At 68.3% G+C, this 16,313-nt stretch overlaps 6 protein-coding genes across 15 annotated transcripts in view; 2 read left to right on the forward strand and 4 right to left on the reverse strand.

Annotated features, from left to right (window-relative positions):
• The first annotated feature begins 147 nt into the window (after window positions 1-147).
• Window positions 148-2,549, forward strand: PPP1R11 (protein phosphatase 1 regulatory inhibitor subunit 11). The gene is made up of 3 exons (XM_087730097.1): window positions 148-533; window positions 1,997-2,105; window positions 2,194-2,549. The coding sequence occupies exons 1-3, from the start codon at window positions 465-467 to the stop codon at window positions 2,415-2,417; spliced, it is 402 nt and encodes a 133-aa protein (XP_087586223.1). The 5' UTR covers window positions 148-464; the 3' UTR covers window positions 2,418-2,549.
• Window positions 2,550-2,933: 384 nt separating this feature from the next.
• LOC148052533 (uncharacterized) lies at window positions 2,934-5,392 on the reverse strand. The gene is made up of 2 exons (XM_087730035.1): window positions 4,219-5,392; window positions 2,934-3,018 (listed from the first exon to the last, which is right to left on the reverse strand). The coding sequence occupies exons 1-2, from the start codon at window positions 5,374-5,376 to the stop codon at window positions 2,977-2,979; spliced, it is 1,200 nt and encodes a 399-aa protein (XP_087586161.1). The 5' UTR covers window positions 5,377-5,392; the 3' UTR covers window positions 2,934-2,976.
• Window positions 5,393-6,041: 649 nt separating this feature from the next.
• Window positions 6,042-9,361, reverse strand: LOC104011866 (E3 ubiquitin-protein ligase TRIM39). The gene is made up of 6 exons (XM_087729983.1): window positions 8,829-9,361; window positions 8,083-8,178; window positions 7,767-7,997; window positions 6,905-6,927; window positions 6,678-6,799; window positions 6,042-6,589 (listed from the first exon to the last, which is right to left on the reverse strand). Exons 1-6 carry the CDS (start codon window positions 9,240-9,242, stop codon window positions 6,042-6,044), a joined length of 1,434 nt encoding a protein of 477 aa, XP_087586109.1. The 5' UTR covers window positions 9,243-9,361.
• A 152-nt stretch (window positions 9,362-9,513) lies between these two features.
• PPP1R10 (protein phosphatase 1 regulatory subunit 10) overlaps window positions 9,514-16,313 on the reverse strand; it is a 34,054-nt gene continuing 27,254 nt past the window's right edge. Inside the window, exons 18-19 of one of the 2 annotated variants that reach the window (XM_087729853.1) lie at window positions 10,312-10,343; window positions 9,514-9,760 (exon numbers count right to left, since the gene is read on the reverse strand). In XM_087729853.1, coding sequence (XP_087585979.1) covers window positions 9,643-9,760; window positions 10,312-10,343 — 150 coding nt within the window. In that variant the 3' untranslated portion in view covers window positions 9,514-9,642. Of the gene's footprint in view, window positions 9,766-10,311; window positions 10,344-16,313 lie in introns of both variants that reach the window. The other variant, XM_087729854.1, reaches the window with a different exon arrangement.
• Window positions 10,427-12,513, forward strand: RPP21 (ribonuclease P subunit p21). Of its 4 annotated transcripts, none has more exons than XM_087730100.1 (5): window positions 10,427-10,596; window positions 11,480-11,571; window positions 11,669-11,750; window positions 11,869-11,974; window positions 12,386-12,513. In XM_087730100.1, exons 1-5 carry the CDS (start codon window positions 10,540-10,542, stop codon window positions 12,400-12,402), a joined length of 354 nt encoding a protein of 117 aa, XP_087586226.1. In that variant the 5' UTR covers window positions 10,427-10,539; the 3' UTR covers window positions 12,403-12,513. The 4 variants fall into 4 exon arrangements, with proteins under 4 accessions (XP_087586226.1, XP_087586225.1, XP_087586227.1 ...); XM_087730099.1 differs by having other exon boundaries at window positions 10,444-10,596; window positions 12,374-12,513; XM_087730101.1 differs by lacking the exon at window positions 11,869-11,974 and having other exon boundaries at window positions 10,444-10,596; window positions 12,373-12,513.
• On the reverse strand, window positions 12,406-16,209 carry GNL1 (G protein nucleolar 1). 6 transcript variants are annotated; one of them, XM_087729892.1, is made up of 12 exons: window positions 16,055-16,209; window positions 15,828-15,954; window positions 15,591-15,721; window positions 15,114-15,295; window positions 14,958-15,029; window positions 14,676-14,871; window positions 14,499-14,594; window positions 14,147-14,362; window positions 13,322-13,500; window positions 13,096-13,243; window positions 12,873-13,013; window positions 12,485-12,780 (listed from the first exon to the last, which is right to left on the reverse strand). In XM_087729892.1, exons 1-12 carry the CDS (start codon window positions 16,128-16,130, stop codon window positions 12,578-12,580), a joined length of 1,767 nt encoding a protein of 588 aa, XP_087586018.1. In that variant the 5' UTR covers window positions 16,131-16,209; the 3' UTR covers window positions 12,485-12,577. The 6 variants fall into 6 exon arrangements, with proteins under 6 accessions (XP_087586021.1, XP_087586018.1, XP_087586019.1 ...); XM_087729893.1 differs by lacking the exon at window positions 14,958-15,029; XM_087729894.1 differs by lacking the exon at window positions 13,322-13,500.

Here is a 16,313-nt window from a genome sequence, read left to right on the forward strand (position 1 = left end):
AAACTGCCCTCCTACCCCCATTTGTCTCTCCAGCCCTATTTGTTCCCCCTAAACTGCCCCCCCCCAGCCCCTGAATTGCCCCTTCAGGCCCTATCTGCCCCCCCGCCCCCATTTGTCCCCCCCAAATTGCCCCCCCCCCCCCATTTGCCCCCTAAGCCGCCCCACCAAGCCTGCACCCCCGCGCATGCGCGCTGCCCCGCCCACGTCCCCGCCGTACGGCGGAAGCGCGGCGGCGCTGGGGGGACGCATTGCGCGTCGGACCCGCCGGAAGTGCCCCCGTCACCGACCGGAAGTGGGTGTGGGGGCGGCGGTGGGCGCTGCACCGGGGCGGTGGCGGCGGCGAGAGCGGCCCGGCCCGGCCCTTCCCGGCGCTCCCCGCCCGCAGCGGGGCCTCGGCGGCGGCCGGGACCCCCCCCCACCCCTCCCCGAGCCGCCCTGGGGCACCGCTCCGCCCGGCTGGAACCATGGCGGAGGCGGCGGACAGCGGCGGCTGCGGCACCGCCACCGTCACTGAGACCGGCACCGCCGAGCCGGTGAGGGCCGGGGTGGCCTATGGATACCGGGGGGGGGGCTATAGATACCGGAGGGGGTGCTATGGATACCGGGAGGGGCCTATAGGTACTGAGGGGGGGGCTATGGATACCTGAGAGGGGTGTATGGATAGCAGGAGGGGCCTATAGGTACTGATGGGGGGGCTATAGATACCGGGAGGGGCCTATAGATACTGGGGAGGGGGCTATGGATACCGAGAGGGGTCTATAGGTACAGGGAGGGGCCTATAAATATTGGGGGGGGGGGGCTATGGATACTTGAGAGGGATCTGTAGATACGGGGAGGGGCCTATATATATTGGGGGGGGGGGGCTATGAGTGCCGGGGAGGGGGTTATAGATACCTGAGAGGGGTCTGTAGATACAGGGAGGGGCCTATGGATACCGGGGAGGGGGCTATAGATACCAGGAAGGGCCTATGGATACTGAGAGGGGGCTATGGATATCAGGAGGGGCCTATAGATATTGAGGGGGGCTATAGATACCCGGGGGGTGTCTATAGATACCAAGGGGGGCTACAGATATGGAGGTGGGCCTATAGATACTGAGGGGGGGGTGTGAATACCCGGGGGGCTATAGATACCGGGGGGGGGCTATGGATACCCAGGAGGGGCTGTAAATACCTGGGGGGGGCTATAGATGCCAGGGGGAGCTATACCTACCATGGGGGGCTATAGATACCGGGGGGAGCTCTAAATGTTTGGGGGGGCTATAAGCTCCATGGGGGTATAGATTGGGGGGTATAGATATGGGGGGGTGAAGCCCATGACGGGGCAGGAACGGGGGGGTGACAGGGACGGCGCCAGGGGACAGGGAGCGGGGTGGGGGGGAGAGGGTGTCGAAGGTGGGAGCGGCGTTGGGGACAGAAACGGTGTCAGGGGACACGGCCAGGGCTGTTGGGGACGGTGTTGGGGACACAAATGGTGTCAGGGGACACGGCCAGGGCTGTTGGGGACGGTGTTGGGGACACAAATGGTGTCAGGGGACACGGCCAGGGCTGTTGGGGACGGTGTTGGGGACACAAATGGTGTCAGGGGACACGGCCAGGGCTGTTGGGGGACGGTGTCGGGGACAGGGACGGTGTTGGGGACACAAACGGTGTCAGGGGACACGGCCAGGGCTGTTGGGGACGGTGTTGGGGACAGAAGTGGTGCCAGGGACATGAGCAGGGGTGTTGGGGACACAAGCGGGGCTGTTAGGGGACAGTGTTGGGGACAGGGGCAGTGTCAGGGACAGGGACAGTGTCAGGGGATGTGACCAGGGCTGTTGGGGGACAGGGACGGTGTTGGGGACACAAACGGTGTCAGGGGACACGGCCAGGGCTGTTAGGGGACGGTGTCGGGGACAGGACAGCGTCACAGCCCCGGGGGGGGGGGTGGTGTGGCACGCCCTTGCCCGCGGTGTCACCGCGCGGTGCCACCCCCGTGTCCCCGTCCCCCCCCCCAGGAGAACCGCAGCCTGACCCTGAAACTGCGCAAGCGGAAACCGGACAAGAAAGTGGAGTGGTCGAGCGACACCGTCGACAACGAGCACCTGGGCCGCCGCTCCTCCAAGTGTGAGTGGCCTTGGGGACAGCCCTGTCCCCTCCCCGGGAGGCCGGGGACCCCCCCGGGGCCACCCCTGACCCCCCCCCCCCCCCGCAGGCTGCTGCATCTACGAGAAGCCGCGGGCGTTCGGGGAGAGCTCGACGGAGAGCGAGGAGGAGGAGGAGGAGGAGGAGGCGGCGGCGGCACCCAGGAGGGGGGACGAAGGCTGCGGCCACCTCCACTGCGTCCGGGGACACAAACGGGGCCGGGGGGGGACCCCGGGGGCGGGGGGGGGCCCCCAAGCGCTGCCCCCCGGGCCCCCCGCCCCTATGGAGCACTGAGGGACCCCCTATGGCGGCTCCCCCCCCCCGCCATCAGCTTGGGGGTTGCCCCCCCCCCAAATCAATGCCTGAGCCCCCCAAATGGATGTGTGACCCCCCAATGGATGCGTGACCCCCCCAAATCAGTACCTGACCCCCCCAAATGGATGCCTGAGCCCCCCAAATGGATGTGTGACCCCCCAATGGATGTGTGACCCCCCTCAAATCAGTACCTGACCCCCCCAAATCGATACCTGCCCCCCCGAGCTCCTGAGGACCCCCCAAAAATATCACTGCCTGACCCCCCCCAATTATCACTGCCTGAGCCCCCCCAAAATCAACCCCCCCAATCACCACCTCCTGCCCCCCCCAGCCCCACCCCCCAGTGTTCGGGGGGGCCATTTTGGGGTTCCCCCCCCCCCCCCTTTCCACGGCACCTGTGGGCATTAAAGGTGGCACCGCTGCGACCGCTGCCGTGGCGCTTGTTGGGGGGCAGGCAGCGTTTATTGGGGGGGCGTCAGCGAGGAGGAGGAGGAAGGGGGGCGGCTTTGGGGGGCTCCCCCCTCTCCGGGTGGCTCCTTCAGGGATGGGGGCAGCGTCGGCGCGGAGCTGGGCCCCCAGGCTGTGGGGAGAAAAGGGGGGTCACCAAAAAGGGGGGACAAATGGCATGGGAGGGGGCGAAAGGCACCAAATTTGGGGGGTGGGGGCACCCCTGGGGAGGAAGGGAATAATCTGGGGGGGAGGGGGGAGACCCCTCGGGGGGGGGGGTGTCCTTTTTGGGGGGGGTGTCCCCAAGGGGGACGGTGTCACCGGAGCGGGGTGTGTCCCCACCGAGGGAGGGACACGGTGGCACCAAAACAGGCGTCACCCCCCCCCCCAGAAATGTCACCCAGCCGGCTCGGGCCCCGCCCGGCACGTGAGCCCGGCGGCGAGGGCACCTGGGGCGCGGTGACGCCGGCACGTGAGGCACCGGATGCCTGCGTCCCTCCCAAATTGCGGGGTGCCCCCCCCCCCAGCACCCCGAGATCCGGGCTCAGACCCCCCACGTCGTGTCCTCTGCCCTCCCCCCCAGCACCCCAAGTTCCCCCCGGGTGCCTGGGTAAACCCCCAGCACCCCTCAGACCCCCAAGTTCCCCCCCAGCACCCCCAAGTCCCCCCAGGCATCTGGGGGTCCCCAAAACCCCCGTTTCCCTCCATCTCCCCCCGGATGCCTGGGTCCCCCCCAAATCCCCCCAGGTCCCTCCCTGCACACCTGGGTCCCCCAGTTCCCCCCAGTTCCCCCTGGATGCCTGGATCCCCCAAATCCCCCAGTTACCCCCAGCCTCCCCAGACACCTGGGGGTCCCCCAAACTCCCCAGCTCCCCCCAAACCCCCCAATTCCCCACAGACTCCTGGGTCCCCCAAACCCCCCAGTGCCCCCCAGCCCCTGAAACCCCCCCAAACTCCCAGGTCCCCAAACCCCCCAGTTCCCCCCAGACACCTGGGTCCCCCAAACCCCCCAGTTCCCCCCAATTCCCCCCAGACTCCTGGGTCCCCCCAAACCCCCCAGTTACCCCCCAATTCCCCCCAGACTCCTGGGTCCCCCCAAACCCCCCAGTTCCCCCCCAGTTCCCCCCAGACTCCTGGGTCCCCCCAAACCCCCCAGTTCCCCCCAGTTCCCCCCAGACTCCTGGGTCCCCCCAAACCCCCCGGTTACCCCCCAATTCCTCCCCAATTCCCCCCAGACTCCTGGGTCCCCCCAAACCCCCCAGTTCCCCCCCAGTTCCCCCCAGACTCCTGGGTGCCCCAAACCCCCCAGTCCCCTCCCGGGTGCCCCCCTTACCTGCAGCGCGGCGGGCGGCGGGGGGGGCCGGGGGCTCCCCGAGCCAGGCGCTGGGCGATGCGAGTCTCCACCGCCAGAGCCACGGGGGTGCGGAGGCGGCGGGGGGCGCAGGGCAGGCAGCAGCGCGGGCAGGAGAAGGCAGCGGCGGGCTCGGCGGGGCGGGCAGCGGGCAGGCAGCGACGGCAGCAGCTGTGGTTGCAGGCGAAGAGGACGGGGTCCCGCAGCGGCTGCCCGCAGGCCGAACACGTCGTTTCCCGGGCCAGCTGGGCCAGCGGGCCCCGTTCCGGTAGCCCCGAGGGTGCCATGGCGTGTGGAGGCGTGTGGGAGGCGTGTGGCAGGCATGAGGGAGGCGTGCGGAGGACGGCTCACGCGTGGGGAAGGGCGGGGATGCGGGGAGGGGCATGGGAGTACGGGGGTGGGGGGGGACCGGGAGGGACACGGATGGACATAGGGACACGGATGACGCAGGGACACGGATGGACATAGGGACGTAAAGGGACATGGATGGACAGGCAGAGGGACAGACAGAGGGACACGGATGGACATAGGGACGTAAAGGGACATGGATGGACAGGCAGAGGGACAGACAGAGGGACACGGATGGACATAGGGACGTAAAGGGACATGGATGGACAGGCAGAGGGACAGACAGAGGGACACGGATGGACATAGGGACGTAAAGGGACATGGATGGACAGGCAGAGGGACAGACAGAGGGACACGGATGGACATAGGGACGTAAAGGGACATGGATGATGTGGGGACACAGGGATGGGGAGGGACACGGGGACATAAAGGGACATGGATGGACATGGGGACAGACATAGGGACGTGGAGGGTCACGCAGAGGGACAGACAGAAGGACATAGATGGACACAGGGACAGATATGGGGACACAGAGGGACCCAGATGACGTGGGGACACGTGCAGGGATACAGGGACATAAAGGGACACAGACACGAGGGCATGCAGAGGGGCAGACATGGGGACATGGAGACAGACACGGGGACAGACAGAAGGACACAGATGGACATGGGGACACGCCGAGGGACACAGACTGACAGGGGGACGCATGGGGACACGCACGGACACACAGAGGGACATGGATGGACATGGGGACAGACAGACAAGCGGGGACACGGACCCCAGGATGCGCATGGGATGGGGGACACACGGACAGAGGGACACGGGGGGGACAGAGGGACACGGGGGGGACAGCCCTGCCACACGCCTGCACCCGCTGCCGCAGAGGCGGGTCCAGCCGGTGCCGGCGATCCGGAGCCCGGTGGTGCCGCGGAGCTCGATGGCAAAGGGCAAGCGCCTGGTGGTGCTGGAGAGCCGAATCCCGGCGGGGCCGGATGTCAGAGCGCCAAATCCCGGCAGCGCCAGATATCTGAGTGCCAAATCCCGGCAGTGCCGGAGTGCTGCATGTCGGAGAACCACACCCTGTCTATGTCACAGCACCGGATCCTGGCAGTGCCAGATGTCAGAGAGCCAAACCCCGGCGGTGCCGTAACACCGGATCCTGGCGGTGCTGGATGTCCAAGAGCCAAATCCCGGTGGTGCCGGATTGCCAGAGCCTGGCAGCGCAGGATGTCGGAGAGCCAAATCCCAGCGGTGCTGGCTCACCGGATCCCGGCGGTGCCAGATGTCAGAGAGCCAAACCCTGGCGGTGCCCGGATATCAGAGAGCCAAACCCCATCTATGCCAGAGCGCCAGATCTCGGCAGCGCCGGAGCAGCAGATCCCAGCAGTGCCGGAGCGCCGGATCCCAGCGCTGCCGGCTATCATCGAGCCGAACCCCGCCGGCGCCGCTCTTCCCCCTCACTCCCAATCCGTAGGCGAACGGATAACGAGAGGCGCCGCGTTTTTCCTGCCGGCACGGATCCCGGGATAAAAAAGCGGCCAAATCTTTTCGGTGAAAGTATCGGTGAAGGTGTAAATGTGGGAACGATCGGTGACGTTATAAAAAGCCACTTTGCCGGCTTCGTAGTCCACGAAGACCCCCACCCGCTTGGGTTTCACCCGCACCGTCAGCGGGGTGAAGGGGGTGGTGGTGGCCGCGTACTTATCGCCGTTCCAGAGCCGGACCCGCCAATATCCCGTCTCCGGTAAGGGCGTTAATTCCCCTTTCCGACTCACCGAATCCTTACAAACGCCGAGAGCCCAGTGGGTTTTATCGCCGACTTCCACCTCCCAGTAATGCCGACCGGAGGTAAAACCTTGCGCCGCCAAAACGCAGGGGTAGATGGTGAAACGGCGCGGGGTATCCGGTAAATCCCGGGGTCGAACTTCCACGAAACGAACGCTTTTCCGATCTTCCGATAAAACCAAGTTGGGATGCGCCGTGTCCGGATCCAGCGTCACCTCGCCTGGACGGTAACGAGGGGGGATTTAAGGGGGTGCGGAGCGCGGTTGGGGGGATCCCGGCCGCGGCACCGGGCGGGGGGGGTTCCTCACCGATGAGGCGCCGGGTGATTTTCCGGAGGGTGAAATATTGCCGGGGAAAACTGCAGAAGTTTTTCTCCAGCTCGATGGGGACGGAAGCCGGTTCTTCCACCGGCGCCGCCGCCGCCTCGCACCTGCCAGCAGCCCCGGGGGGAGGTGGGATCCGTCAGCCAAAATCCCGCTTTTCTGCCCCAAAACGGAGCCCGGAGAGCGGGACGGATCGCCTGCGCGCCTCTTACCTGGCCAGGGTGTCCTTGATGTCCTGAAGTGGGGGGAAAGCAGGAAAAACAAGGGGGTTAGGTGTGCCAGATCCCCCCCCGCGTCGATCTCTGGGATCCCAGCCCTGATCGCCGTTGCCAGCACTGATCCCAGCCCCCGGCAGCAATCCCAGCCCCGGGAATCCTGTCCCTCGCCACGATCCCGACGCTGACCCCATTCCCGGTGTCCCTGTTCCTGGCGGCGATCCCATCCCCAACACCGATTCCCTCCCCAGTGATCCCATCCCCAGGGGAGATCCTGTCCCCAAACCCAATCCCATCCCTGGAGTTGATCCTGTCCCCAGGGGCGATCCCATCCCTAAACCCGATCCCATTCCTGACAATCCCGTCCCTGAACCAATCCCTTCCCTGGGGTCAACCCTGTCCCCAAACTTGATCCCATCCCCAAAACCGATCCTGTCCCCAGGGGTGATCCTGTCCCCAAAGCCAATCCCGTTCCTGGGGATCCCGTCCCCAAAACCAATCTCATCCCCAAAACCAATCCCTGGCGATCCCGTCCCTAAAACCAATCCCATCCCTGGAATTGATCCTGTCCCCAGAATCGATCCTGGCCCCCAACCCAGTCCTGTCCCCAGGGATCCCGTCCCCAGAACCGATCCCATCCCTGGCAATTCCATCCCCAGGGGCGATCCTGTCCCTAAAACCGATCCTGTCCCCAGGGGTGATCCCGTCCCCAAAACCGATCCCGTTCCCGAGGGTGATCCTGTCCCCAAGACCAATCCTGTCCCTGGGGGTGATCCCGTCTCCAAAACCGATCCCATCCCTGCCGCTGATCCCATCCCCAGCGCTGATCCACCCGATCCCCATCCCGATCCCGCCCTACCTTGAGCATCTCGGCGCCCGGCTGCAGACACTTCTCCTCCAGCTCGGCCACGAGGGCGGCCAGGACCCGGCGCTGCTCCCCCAGCCGAGCCAGGTTGGCCTGAAGCCGCTGCAGGATCTCGCGCTCTTCCTCCTCCAGCCGCCGCAGCAGCAGCCGCTCCTCCTCCTCCAGCAGCTGGTGAAGCTCCTCGAACTCCCGGGCGATGCGTTCCCGCCGCAGAGCCACCTTCCTCTGCCGGGACGGGACGGGAAAAGGCACCGGTGAGCGCCGGGAGCCGCCCGGGATCGCCCCGCCACCCCCGGCACCGTTAACCTGCCTTCAGCTCGCTCGGTTTCTTCTCCTCCCGTGCTCGGCAGCTGGCGACCGCCTCCAGCTTCCGCTCCAGCGGCTCCAGGCAGCGCTGCAGCTTCTCCTGCCGGAGGGGAGAGAGCAGGGTGGGGGACGGGGTGGGACACCCTGCCCCGAATCCCAACTCCATCCCCAAATCCCTTCCCCATCCCCGAATCCCAACTCTGCCAGAGCCGCGCAGATGGCGACGACGTGGAAGCCCCCGGGGAAGGGGTTTGGGGCTGAGCCGCAGCGCGAGGGGCCGGAGACGGGGCTGAGCCAGCGCCCAGCTCCCTCCCTGGATGCTCCTGGGGAAGAATGAGGCTGAAAAATCCCCAAATCCCACCAAAAACCAGGCGCAGGGAGAAGTTTGAGAGCTGGAAATGGAGATGGGGACAGGCCACGGCCAAAATCCCTCCAAAAAACAGCCCCAGGGAGGGGGTTTGGGGCTAAACGTGGAGATGGGGCCGAGGTGCTGCCCAAATTCCCTCCGCAAATGGCCTCAGGGAGAGGGTTTGGGGCTAAATCCCACCTGGAAACGGGGACAAACCACGGCCAACCCCCCCACGGGATGCTCCCGGGGAAGAACGTGGGGCTGAAAACGGAGGCGGAGACTAATTACAGCCGAAAATCCTCCGTGAAGAGCCGCGGGGTCGAATTTGGGGCTAAAAAACAAGATTTGGGGGCGCCACGTTGACGCCGCGAAGGTTTCGGGCTCCCCCGTTTCCCCCCCACCTTGTACTCAAGAGCCGCGACGTCGAGAGGGACGAGGGCGTGAGCGCGGTGGGCGTGGGAGATCTCGCAGAGCAGGCAAACGGGAGCTTGATCGTCGCGACAGAACCGCGCCAAGGCTTGGCCGTGAGTTTGGCAACGACTTTCCTCTCCGGCTTTCCGTTTGGCGCCGCGAAGTTGCCGGGCGGCTTCTACCATGTTACCGAGTTGGCGGTTTGGGCGAAGAGCGCGACGGCGAGAGGTTTTGCGACAGACGGGGCAGGGAAAATCGCGCGCCAGCTCGGCCCACCAACGGGTGATGCAACGGCGGCAGAAATTGTGACCGCATTCGATGATGACGGGATCTTGCAGGTATTCCAGGCAAACCGAGCAGCTCGCTTCCACCCGCAGCGTCTCCAAGGGGTCGGTACCCGACATGGCGGCGCCGTTTCCCCCCCACCCCGAAATCTGAGGGGGGCAGTGGTCGGGCTCGGCTCGGGCGGGGGTCGGGAGGGTTTGAAGAGGTTTTGGGGAGAAAAGAGCTCAATTCCGTCAAGGCGATGACGCGGCTTTGGCGGGAAGGTGATGTCGCGGTGCGGCGACGCGGGTTCGGAGAGATTCTGGGGTGAGACCAGCTCGATTCTGTCAAGGGGGCGATGTCATTTTGGTGCGAAGCGACGGAACGGCGCGGGTTCGAAGCAGTTTCGGGGAGAAAAGAGCTCAGTTCTGTCCAGGTGATGACATCATTTCAGCGTGAAGCAATGCCAGGGCGGCAGCCCGGCTCCTGAGGGGTCCCGGGGAGAAGCAAGCTTGGCTCCGTCAAACCGATGATGTCATCTCAGCGCAAAGCGACGCTGAGGCTCAAAGGGCTTCTGGGGAGAAACCAGCTCAGTTCCGTCGAGGCGATGATGTCATTTTGGCGGGAAGCGATGCCATGGTGCCGCCGCCGCTCCCTGCTGCTCTTTTGGGGGGAAAAGAGCCGAATTTGCTTACAATGAAAATGGCGGGAGGCGCCGACAGGAGACCCTATAGGGGCGCGTCTATAGGGGCGCCTATAGCCGAGGGCCCCCAGGGAGGAGTCTCTATAGGGCGGTCCCTCTCTAGGAATCCCTATAGCAGAAGCTGTGGGGCAGCTCTATAGAGCAGCCGCTATAGGATCAGCCCCTATAGGGGAACCCCCACCCGGGTGGGAAGGCTCCATACGGGCGCCCCTATAGAGAAATCATCATGGGAAGAGGCTCTATAGGAGATTCCCCATAGCGATGGGGTCCCTATAGGGGTGCCCCTGTTGAAAAGGGGACGCATAGGGGACACCCTTAAGGGAGGGGCCCGCTCCGGGGTCCCTATAGGGTGGGTGCCTATAGGAACGGGCCCTACAGGGGAGAAGCTGTTCCGGGTCGCTATAGGGGTCCCTATAGGGGACATCCCCCAGGGAGGGGCGGTGCCGGGGTCCCTATAGGAAGGGCTCCATAGGGGTCACCCTATAGCGGGGTCCCGCCCCACTCACCGCCGCTCGCCGCCGCCGCCGCCGCCGCCGCCCCGGGCCCAGCGCCGGAAGTGACGGCTTCTCCCGGCGCCGGAAGTGATGACACACGGCCGCGCGCCGGCGACGCCCCCTGCCACCCCCTATATGGCAGAGCGGGGGGGCGGGGGAACGGGGCGGCCCCGCCTCCCCCAGGCGGGCGCAGCCAATGGGGAGCGGCGGCGGGGGGGGGCGTAGCCACGCGGAGGCGCGATGGCGGCGCCGGTGCGGGACCGCGAGGCGCTGCAGCGGCTCAGCTTCCTCTTCCAGGTGGGGTGCGGGGGCCGTATGGGGGGCATATAGGGGCCGTGGGGGGGGATAGAGACCATATAGGGGGGATATAGGGGCCGGGGGGGGGCGGGGGGAATATAGGGGTCCGGGGGGGTTATGGGGGGATATAGGGGAGGTATAGGGGTCGGGGGGGCTAGGGGGTGTATGGGGGGGATATAGGGGTCCAGGGGAGGTATAGGGGGCGTATAGGGGTCCAGTGGGGCCCTGGGGGGGATATAGGGGTCCAGGGGAGGTATAGGGGGCATATAGGGGTCCAGTGGGGCCCTGGGGGGGATATAGGGGTCCAGGGGAGGTATAGGGGGCATGTAGGGGTCCAGTGGGGCCCTGGGGGGGGGGTAGAGGGGGCCAGGGGAGGTATAGGGGGCATATAGGGGTCCAGTGGGGCCCTGGGGGGGATATAGGGGTCCAGGGGAGGTATAGGGGGCATATAGGGGTCCAGTGGGGCCCTGGGGGGGATATAGGGGTCCAGGGGAGGTATAGGGGGCATGTAGGGGTCGAGTGGGGCCCTGGGGGGGGGATATAGGGGTCCAGGGGAGGTATAGGGGTCGAGTGGGGCCCTGGGGGGGATATAGGGGTCCAGGGGAGGTATAGGGGGCGTATAGGGGTTGAGTGGGGCCCTGGGGGGGACATAGGGGTCCAGGGGAGGTATAGGGGGAGTATAGGGGTCCAGTGGGGCCCTGGGAGGAATATGGGAAGCTGGGGGAGGCCCTGGAAGGGATGGGGGGGGATACAGGGGTCCTGGTTGGGTATGGGGGGGATCGAGGGGTGCGGGGGGGCCCTGGGGGGGCTATGGGGGTCCAGGGGAACCGGTGGGGAGCACAGGAGGGGCTCTGCACCCACGCCCCCCCCTCCCCCCCCCCAGGCTGCGCACTGGGTGCTCCCCCACAGCCCCGCCCTCGCCCGCTTCTACTGCAGCACCCAGCGAGCGGCCGCCCGCCGCCTCGTCCTGCGCATGTGAGCTACGGGGGGGGAGGGGGGGGCACCCCAGGGCGGGAGGGGGCACGGGGGACGCCCCTGACCCCCCCCCACCGTGTCCCTGTCCCCCCCCCAGGGCCCCCTCGGTGAAGCGGATGGTGTGTCGCCGCTGCTGCTCCCTGCTGCTGCCCGGGGCCGGGGGCTGCCTGCGCCTGCGGGGGGGGTGGGGGTCGCCCCCGGGGGGGTGGGGGACGCCCCGGGGGGGGTGTTGGGGACACCCTGGGGACGAGGCGTGGGGGTGGCGGGGCTGAGCCGGACACCTGGGTCCCTCCCGCAGGGGGGGGGCAGCCCCGCACGGTGCTGCGCTGCCGGAGCTGCGGCCGCCACCGCCGGTACCTCTGCCGGCAGGAGCTCCGCCCCCTCGGCCAGGCCCCGCCCACTGGTCAGTGAAGGGGCGGGGCCTGGGCAGAGGGGGCAGGGCTTGGGGGAGTGAGGGTGGAGCTTGGGGAGGGGGTGGGGCTGGGGGGGTGAGGGGGGTAGGGTGGGGCCTGTGGAGAAGGGGCAGGGATTGGGGAGTGGGGAGGTGGGGCTTGAGCAGGGGTGGAGCTGGGAGGGGGTGGAGCTAGCTCTACTGGGGCTAAGGGCTGTGGGTGGGACTTAGGACAGGGGGTGGAGCTAATCAGAGCATGGTAACTTAACCCCCCACCCCTGGTAATTAGAGGTTGAAGGTGGTTGGGTGAGGGCAATGCTGGGGTGGGGCTAAATCCAAATAAGGGCAGAGGTGGGTGGGGCTAGGGAAGGGGTGGGGCTATTGGGTAGTGCTGTGAGATCACTCCCCCAGGCCCCGCCCCAGAGCACAGCCCAGCGTAGTCCCTACCCGGCGACAGAGCCACGACGCGACCTCCAATTGGTCCCTGCAGAAGCCGCCTCTAACCAATGAGAAAACACCGGCTGCAGAAATAAAGCTCCCTTTATTCCATATATGGTATTAGCGTTATGGTACGGGGCTAGACCCCGGATTGGTTCATCTCTTGGGGAGGCGGGGCTAACACTCATCCTCTCCCAGCAGAGCGAAGGGGTTGGGGGCGGTGCTGGGAGGGGGCGTGGCCTCCCCAGGCTCCACCTCCTCCGAAGTCTCCTCCTCCGAGGTCGACCCCTCCCCCGGGGGGGCGGCGGGGGGGGCGCCCGGCTCCCCCCGCTCCAGCAGAGCCGCCAGCGCCGCCGCCTCGGGGTGCTGCTCCCACACATCTGGGGGGGCCGGGGAGAGCGTGAGGGGAGCGGGGAACCCCCCCCAGGGAAGGGCCCGGCCCCCCGGGATGGCGGGAGGGGAAGGGGCTCACCCTTCTGGGCGGCGTAGCCGGGGGGGCGCAGGCAGAGGCGGAGGCGGCCGTCGGCCGCCAGCCGGAGGATGCTGTTGGCCGCCCGGTAGACGTCGTTCCGAGCCGCTTTCGCCGTCTTGTAGCCTCGCTTTTCCGCCCACGCTGAGGAAAAATACACCAAAGCGATCGTTAGTAATAAAAAACAACGACGATTCGGAGCGAATCGGCGCGGACACGGCGTTACCTTCGCAGATGTCCCAGGCGGTCCAGCCGGCGGCGGCGCTGGGGGGCCGCAGCTGGAGGAGAGGCGGCAAGGGGAGGCGGGAGGCCAGGTAGCCCACGGCTGAGTAGGGCTCCTGCAGCTGCGAGATGGGGTAGACGCCCGCCAGCACCTTGGGGAGGGGGGGACACGCAGTCAGCGGGGCCGGGTGGGGGCTCTGGGAGGGGGCGGGGAGGGGGAGGGGACCCACCTGGAGGGCGGGGGGGGCGCGGGAGGGGAAGACGAGGCCGGGGCAATCGCAGAGGCGGACGCAGGGGGTGAGGAAATGGGTCTGGAAGTAACGGGTGCGGCCGGGGGCGCGGGAGACGCTGACGGCGCTGCGCCCCACCAGCGCGTTCAGCACCGACGATTTGCCGGCATTGGGCAGCCCTGCGGGGAGGGGCAGGCTCGGGACACGCCCCTGGGGAGCCACGCCCCCGCAGGCCACGCCCCCACAGCAAGCCACACCCCCAGTCTACGCCTCCATTACACATTCACTGTATATCCCTACATAGCTACCTGGTGGGTGGGGACACCCCATTAGCCCCGCCCACCAGAGCAGGCTCCACCCCCTTTGGGCAAACCCACTTTGCCATGTGGCCACGCCCCCTTATCACCCCAACCCTGATAGCCCCAACCCCTCAGCTAGGCCCACCCCCAATGCCCCGCCTCCCCCCGGCCCCAATGCCCCGCCTCCCCCCCCCCCCGGCCCCAATGCCCCGCCTCCCCCCCCCCCGGCCCCAATGCCCCGCCTCCCCCCCCCCCGGCCCCAATGCCCCGCCTCCCCCCCCCCGGCCCCAATGCCCCGCCTCCCCCCCCCCCGGCCCCAATGCCCCGCCTCCCCCCCCCCCCGGCCCCAATGCCCCGCCTCCCCCCCCGGCCCCAATGCCCCGCCTCCCCCCCCCGGCCCCAATGCCCCGCCTCCCCCCCCGGCCCCAATGCCCCGCCTCCCCCCCCGGCCCCAATGCCCCGCCTCCCACCCCCCTGGCCCCAATGCCCCGCCTCCCCCCCCCGGCCCCAATGCCCCGCCCCTTACCGACACAGCCCAGGGTGAGGACGCCATGGCGGTAGCGCTCCCACTGCCGGGGGGCCGCCCCAGGGCCTTCCTCCTCCTCCTCCTCCTCCTCCTCTCCACCCGCCTCCTCGCCGTCCCCCACCTCCTCCTCCTGCTCCTCTTCCTCCTCCTCCTCCTCCCCTCGCGCCGCCGCCTCCTCCGCCCGGTCCAGCCGCGCTCGCCAGCTGCTCAGGTCCACTGCAAGCCCGCGGCGGGTGAGGAGGGGGACGCGGGGAAGCCCCCCGCCCTGAAACGGGGGTCGTCCCCACGCAGCCCCCGCGGGGGAGACCCCCGCCCGCAGCCCCCGCGGGTGCCCCCCTCCGCCCCCGCTCACCTTCTCCCCCCACGATGCTCTCGCAGGCTTCCAGCAGCTGCCGGGGTCCCACCGCCCGGCTCCAGCCGCCCCCGCGCCTCTGCCGCCGCTGCAGCCCTGGGTGGAGAGGGAAAAAGAGGATGGGTGGGCGTCAGGAGGCCCGGGTGCCCCCCGCCCCCCAGCCCAGCGGGTCCCTACCGGGCGCCGGGGGGTGGCGGCGGGGGGCGGAGGTGAAGGGGACGACGCGGGCGGCGGGGAAGCGGCGCCGCAGGAGGTGGCTCCAGGCGGTGGCCACGGGCGGGGAGGTCAAGTCGGCTTTGTTGAGGATGAGGATCAGGCCCTTCCCCAGCTCCCGCGTCACGTGGGCGGCCAGCGCCGGCGGCACGTTCAGCGCCTGGGAGGGGGGGGACACGGCGGGGGGGGGGGGGTCAGCTGCGCCCCAAAACCCTGGGTGCTCCCCCCGCTGCCCCGGGCGCTCACCGGGTGCCGGGCGTCGGTGATGAGGAGGATGATGTCGGACATCTCCAGCACGCGCCAGAGCTGCCGCCACGTCTGGGGAGAGGGGGGGGGGCGCGGTGATCCCCTGCTCCCTTAAACCCCCCCCCCTCGCGCCCCCCGCCCCGCGTCCCCCCTCACCTCCAGGTTGTGCTCGAAGGGGGCCACGTCCCCGTCGTCGCTGCCCCCCTCCTCGCCCTCCCCGGGCCGCTGGCCCTCCCGGAGGCTTCGGAGGAAGGCGCCGAAAGCCGCCTCCTCCCGCACCCGCAGCTCCTCCCGGCTCATGGCGAAGCTCCAGGGCGGTCGGCGAGGGAAATCCAGCCCTGGCAGCCGGCAGCCGGGATCCCACCGGCCCTGGGATCCACCCTGGGGGCCACTTCCCCCCCCCGCGGCTACTGATGCCCTCCCAGGGACCATTTACCCCCCCCAGCGGCCACTTACCCCCCCCCCCCAACCATAATTAGCCCTCCCCATCCAAGCCAATTTACCCCTAGGTGATTAATTAAACCCCCTCCCGGAGCAATTCCCTCTCCCCCAGTTGTTAGCTGCCCCCCCTCGGCCCCCCCCCCCCCTTCCCCGCTTATTTCCCCCCCCTTCCCCGGGTCCTCTGCCCCTCACCGGGGCCATAGATGGTGTCAGGGTCCAGCTCCAGGGCGGTCTCGGGCAGCAGCTCCAGCACCTCCTCTTGGGCCCGGCGCCGGCGTCGCGCCAAGGCCTCGGCCCGCGGCCCCCCCAGCTGCAGCCGGAACCTGCCGGATACCTGAGGCCTCACGCAGACGCCCGGGTCCCCCTCACCCACCCAGGTCCCCTGAACCGCACCAAGCCCGGCCGGCTCCCTCCATCCCTCCCGAGTACCTGCCGGGATCGTGGCGGCGGGGAGGCGGGGGAGCCGGGTCTCCCGCTTCGGTGGGGACCACATCGCTGCCCCGCTCCTGGCTCCCGCTGCGGCTGCCCGGGCCCGAGTCCGGTCCTGCCGGGGCATCTGCAGAGAAAGAACCGGTGGCGGGGGGTCAGGGGCCAGCCGAGCGCCGGGGTCCTTCCCCGGCCGGGGCTCCGGGGGGCCCGGCCCGGCCCCCGCTCACCGCCCCGCTTCCGTTCGCGCCGGTCGCGGAGCTGCTGCTTCTTCCGCTTCGCGCTGAACGGCCGCTTGCGGGGCATGACGGGAGGTCACGGGATAGGGCGGAGCCGGCAAGGACCAATAGGAGCTGCGGAAGGCGGGGAGAGGGGGAGGTGGGAGGAGTAGGAGCCAATGGGAGGGAAGATCACCTCAGAGCGGGGGCGGGACGGATCGGCTGGAGAGCCAATGGCAGGAAAGATCACCCGGCGGGGAAGGACGAACCA

This window comes from Nipponia nippon, unplaced genomic scaffold (genome assembly GCF_047370975.1).
Source record: "Nipponia nippon isolate SJK-2023a ecotype South Korea unplaced genomic scaffold, ASM4737097v1 scaffold_47, whole genome shotgun sequence".
Taxonomy (NCBI): domain Eukaryota; kingdom Metazoa; phylum Chordata; class Aves; order Pelecaniformes; family Threskiornithidae; genus Nipponia; species Nipponia nippon.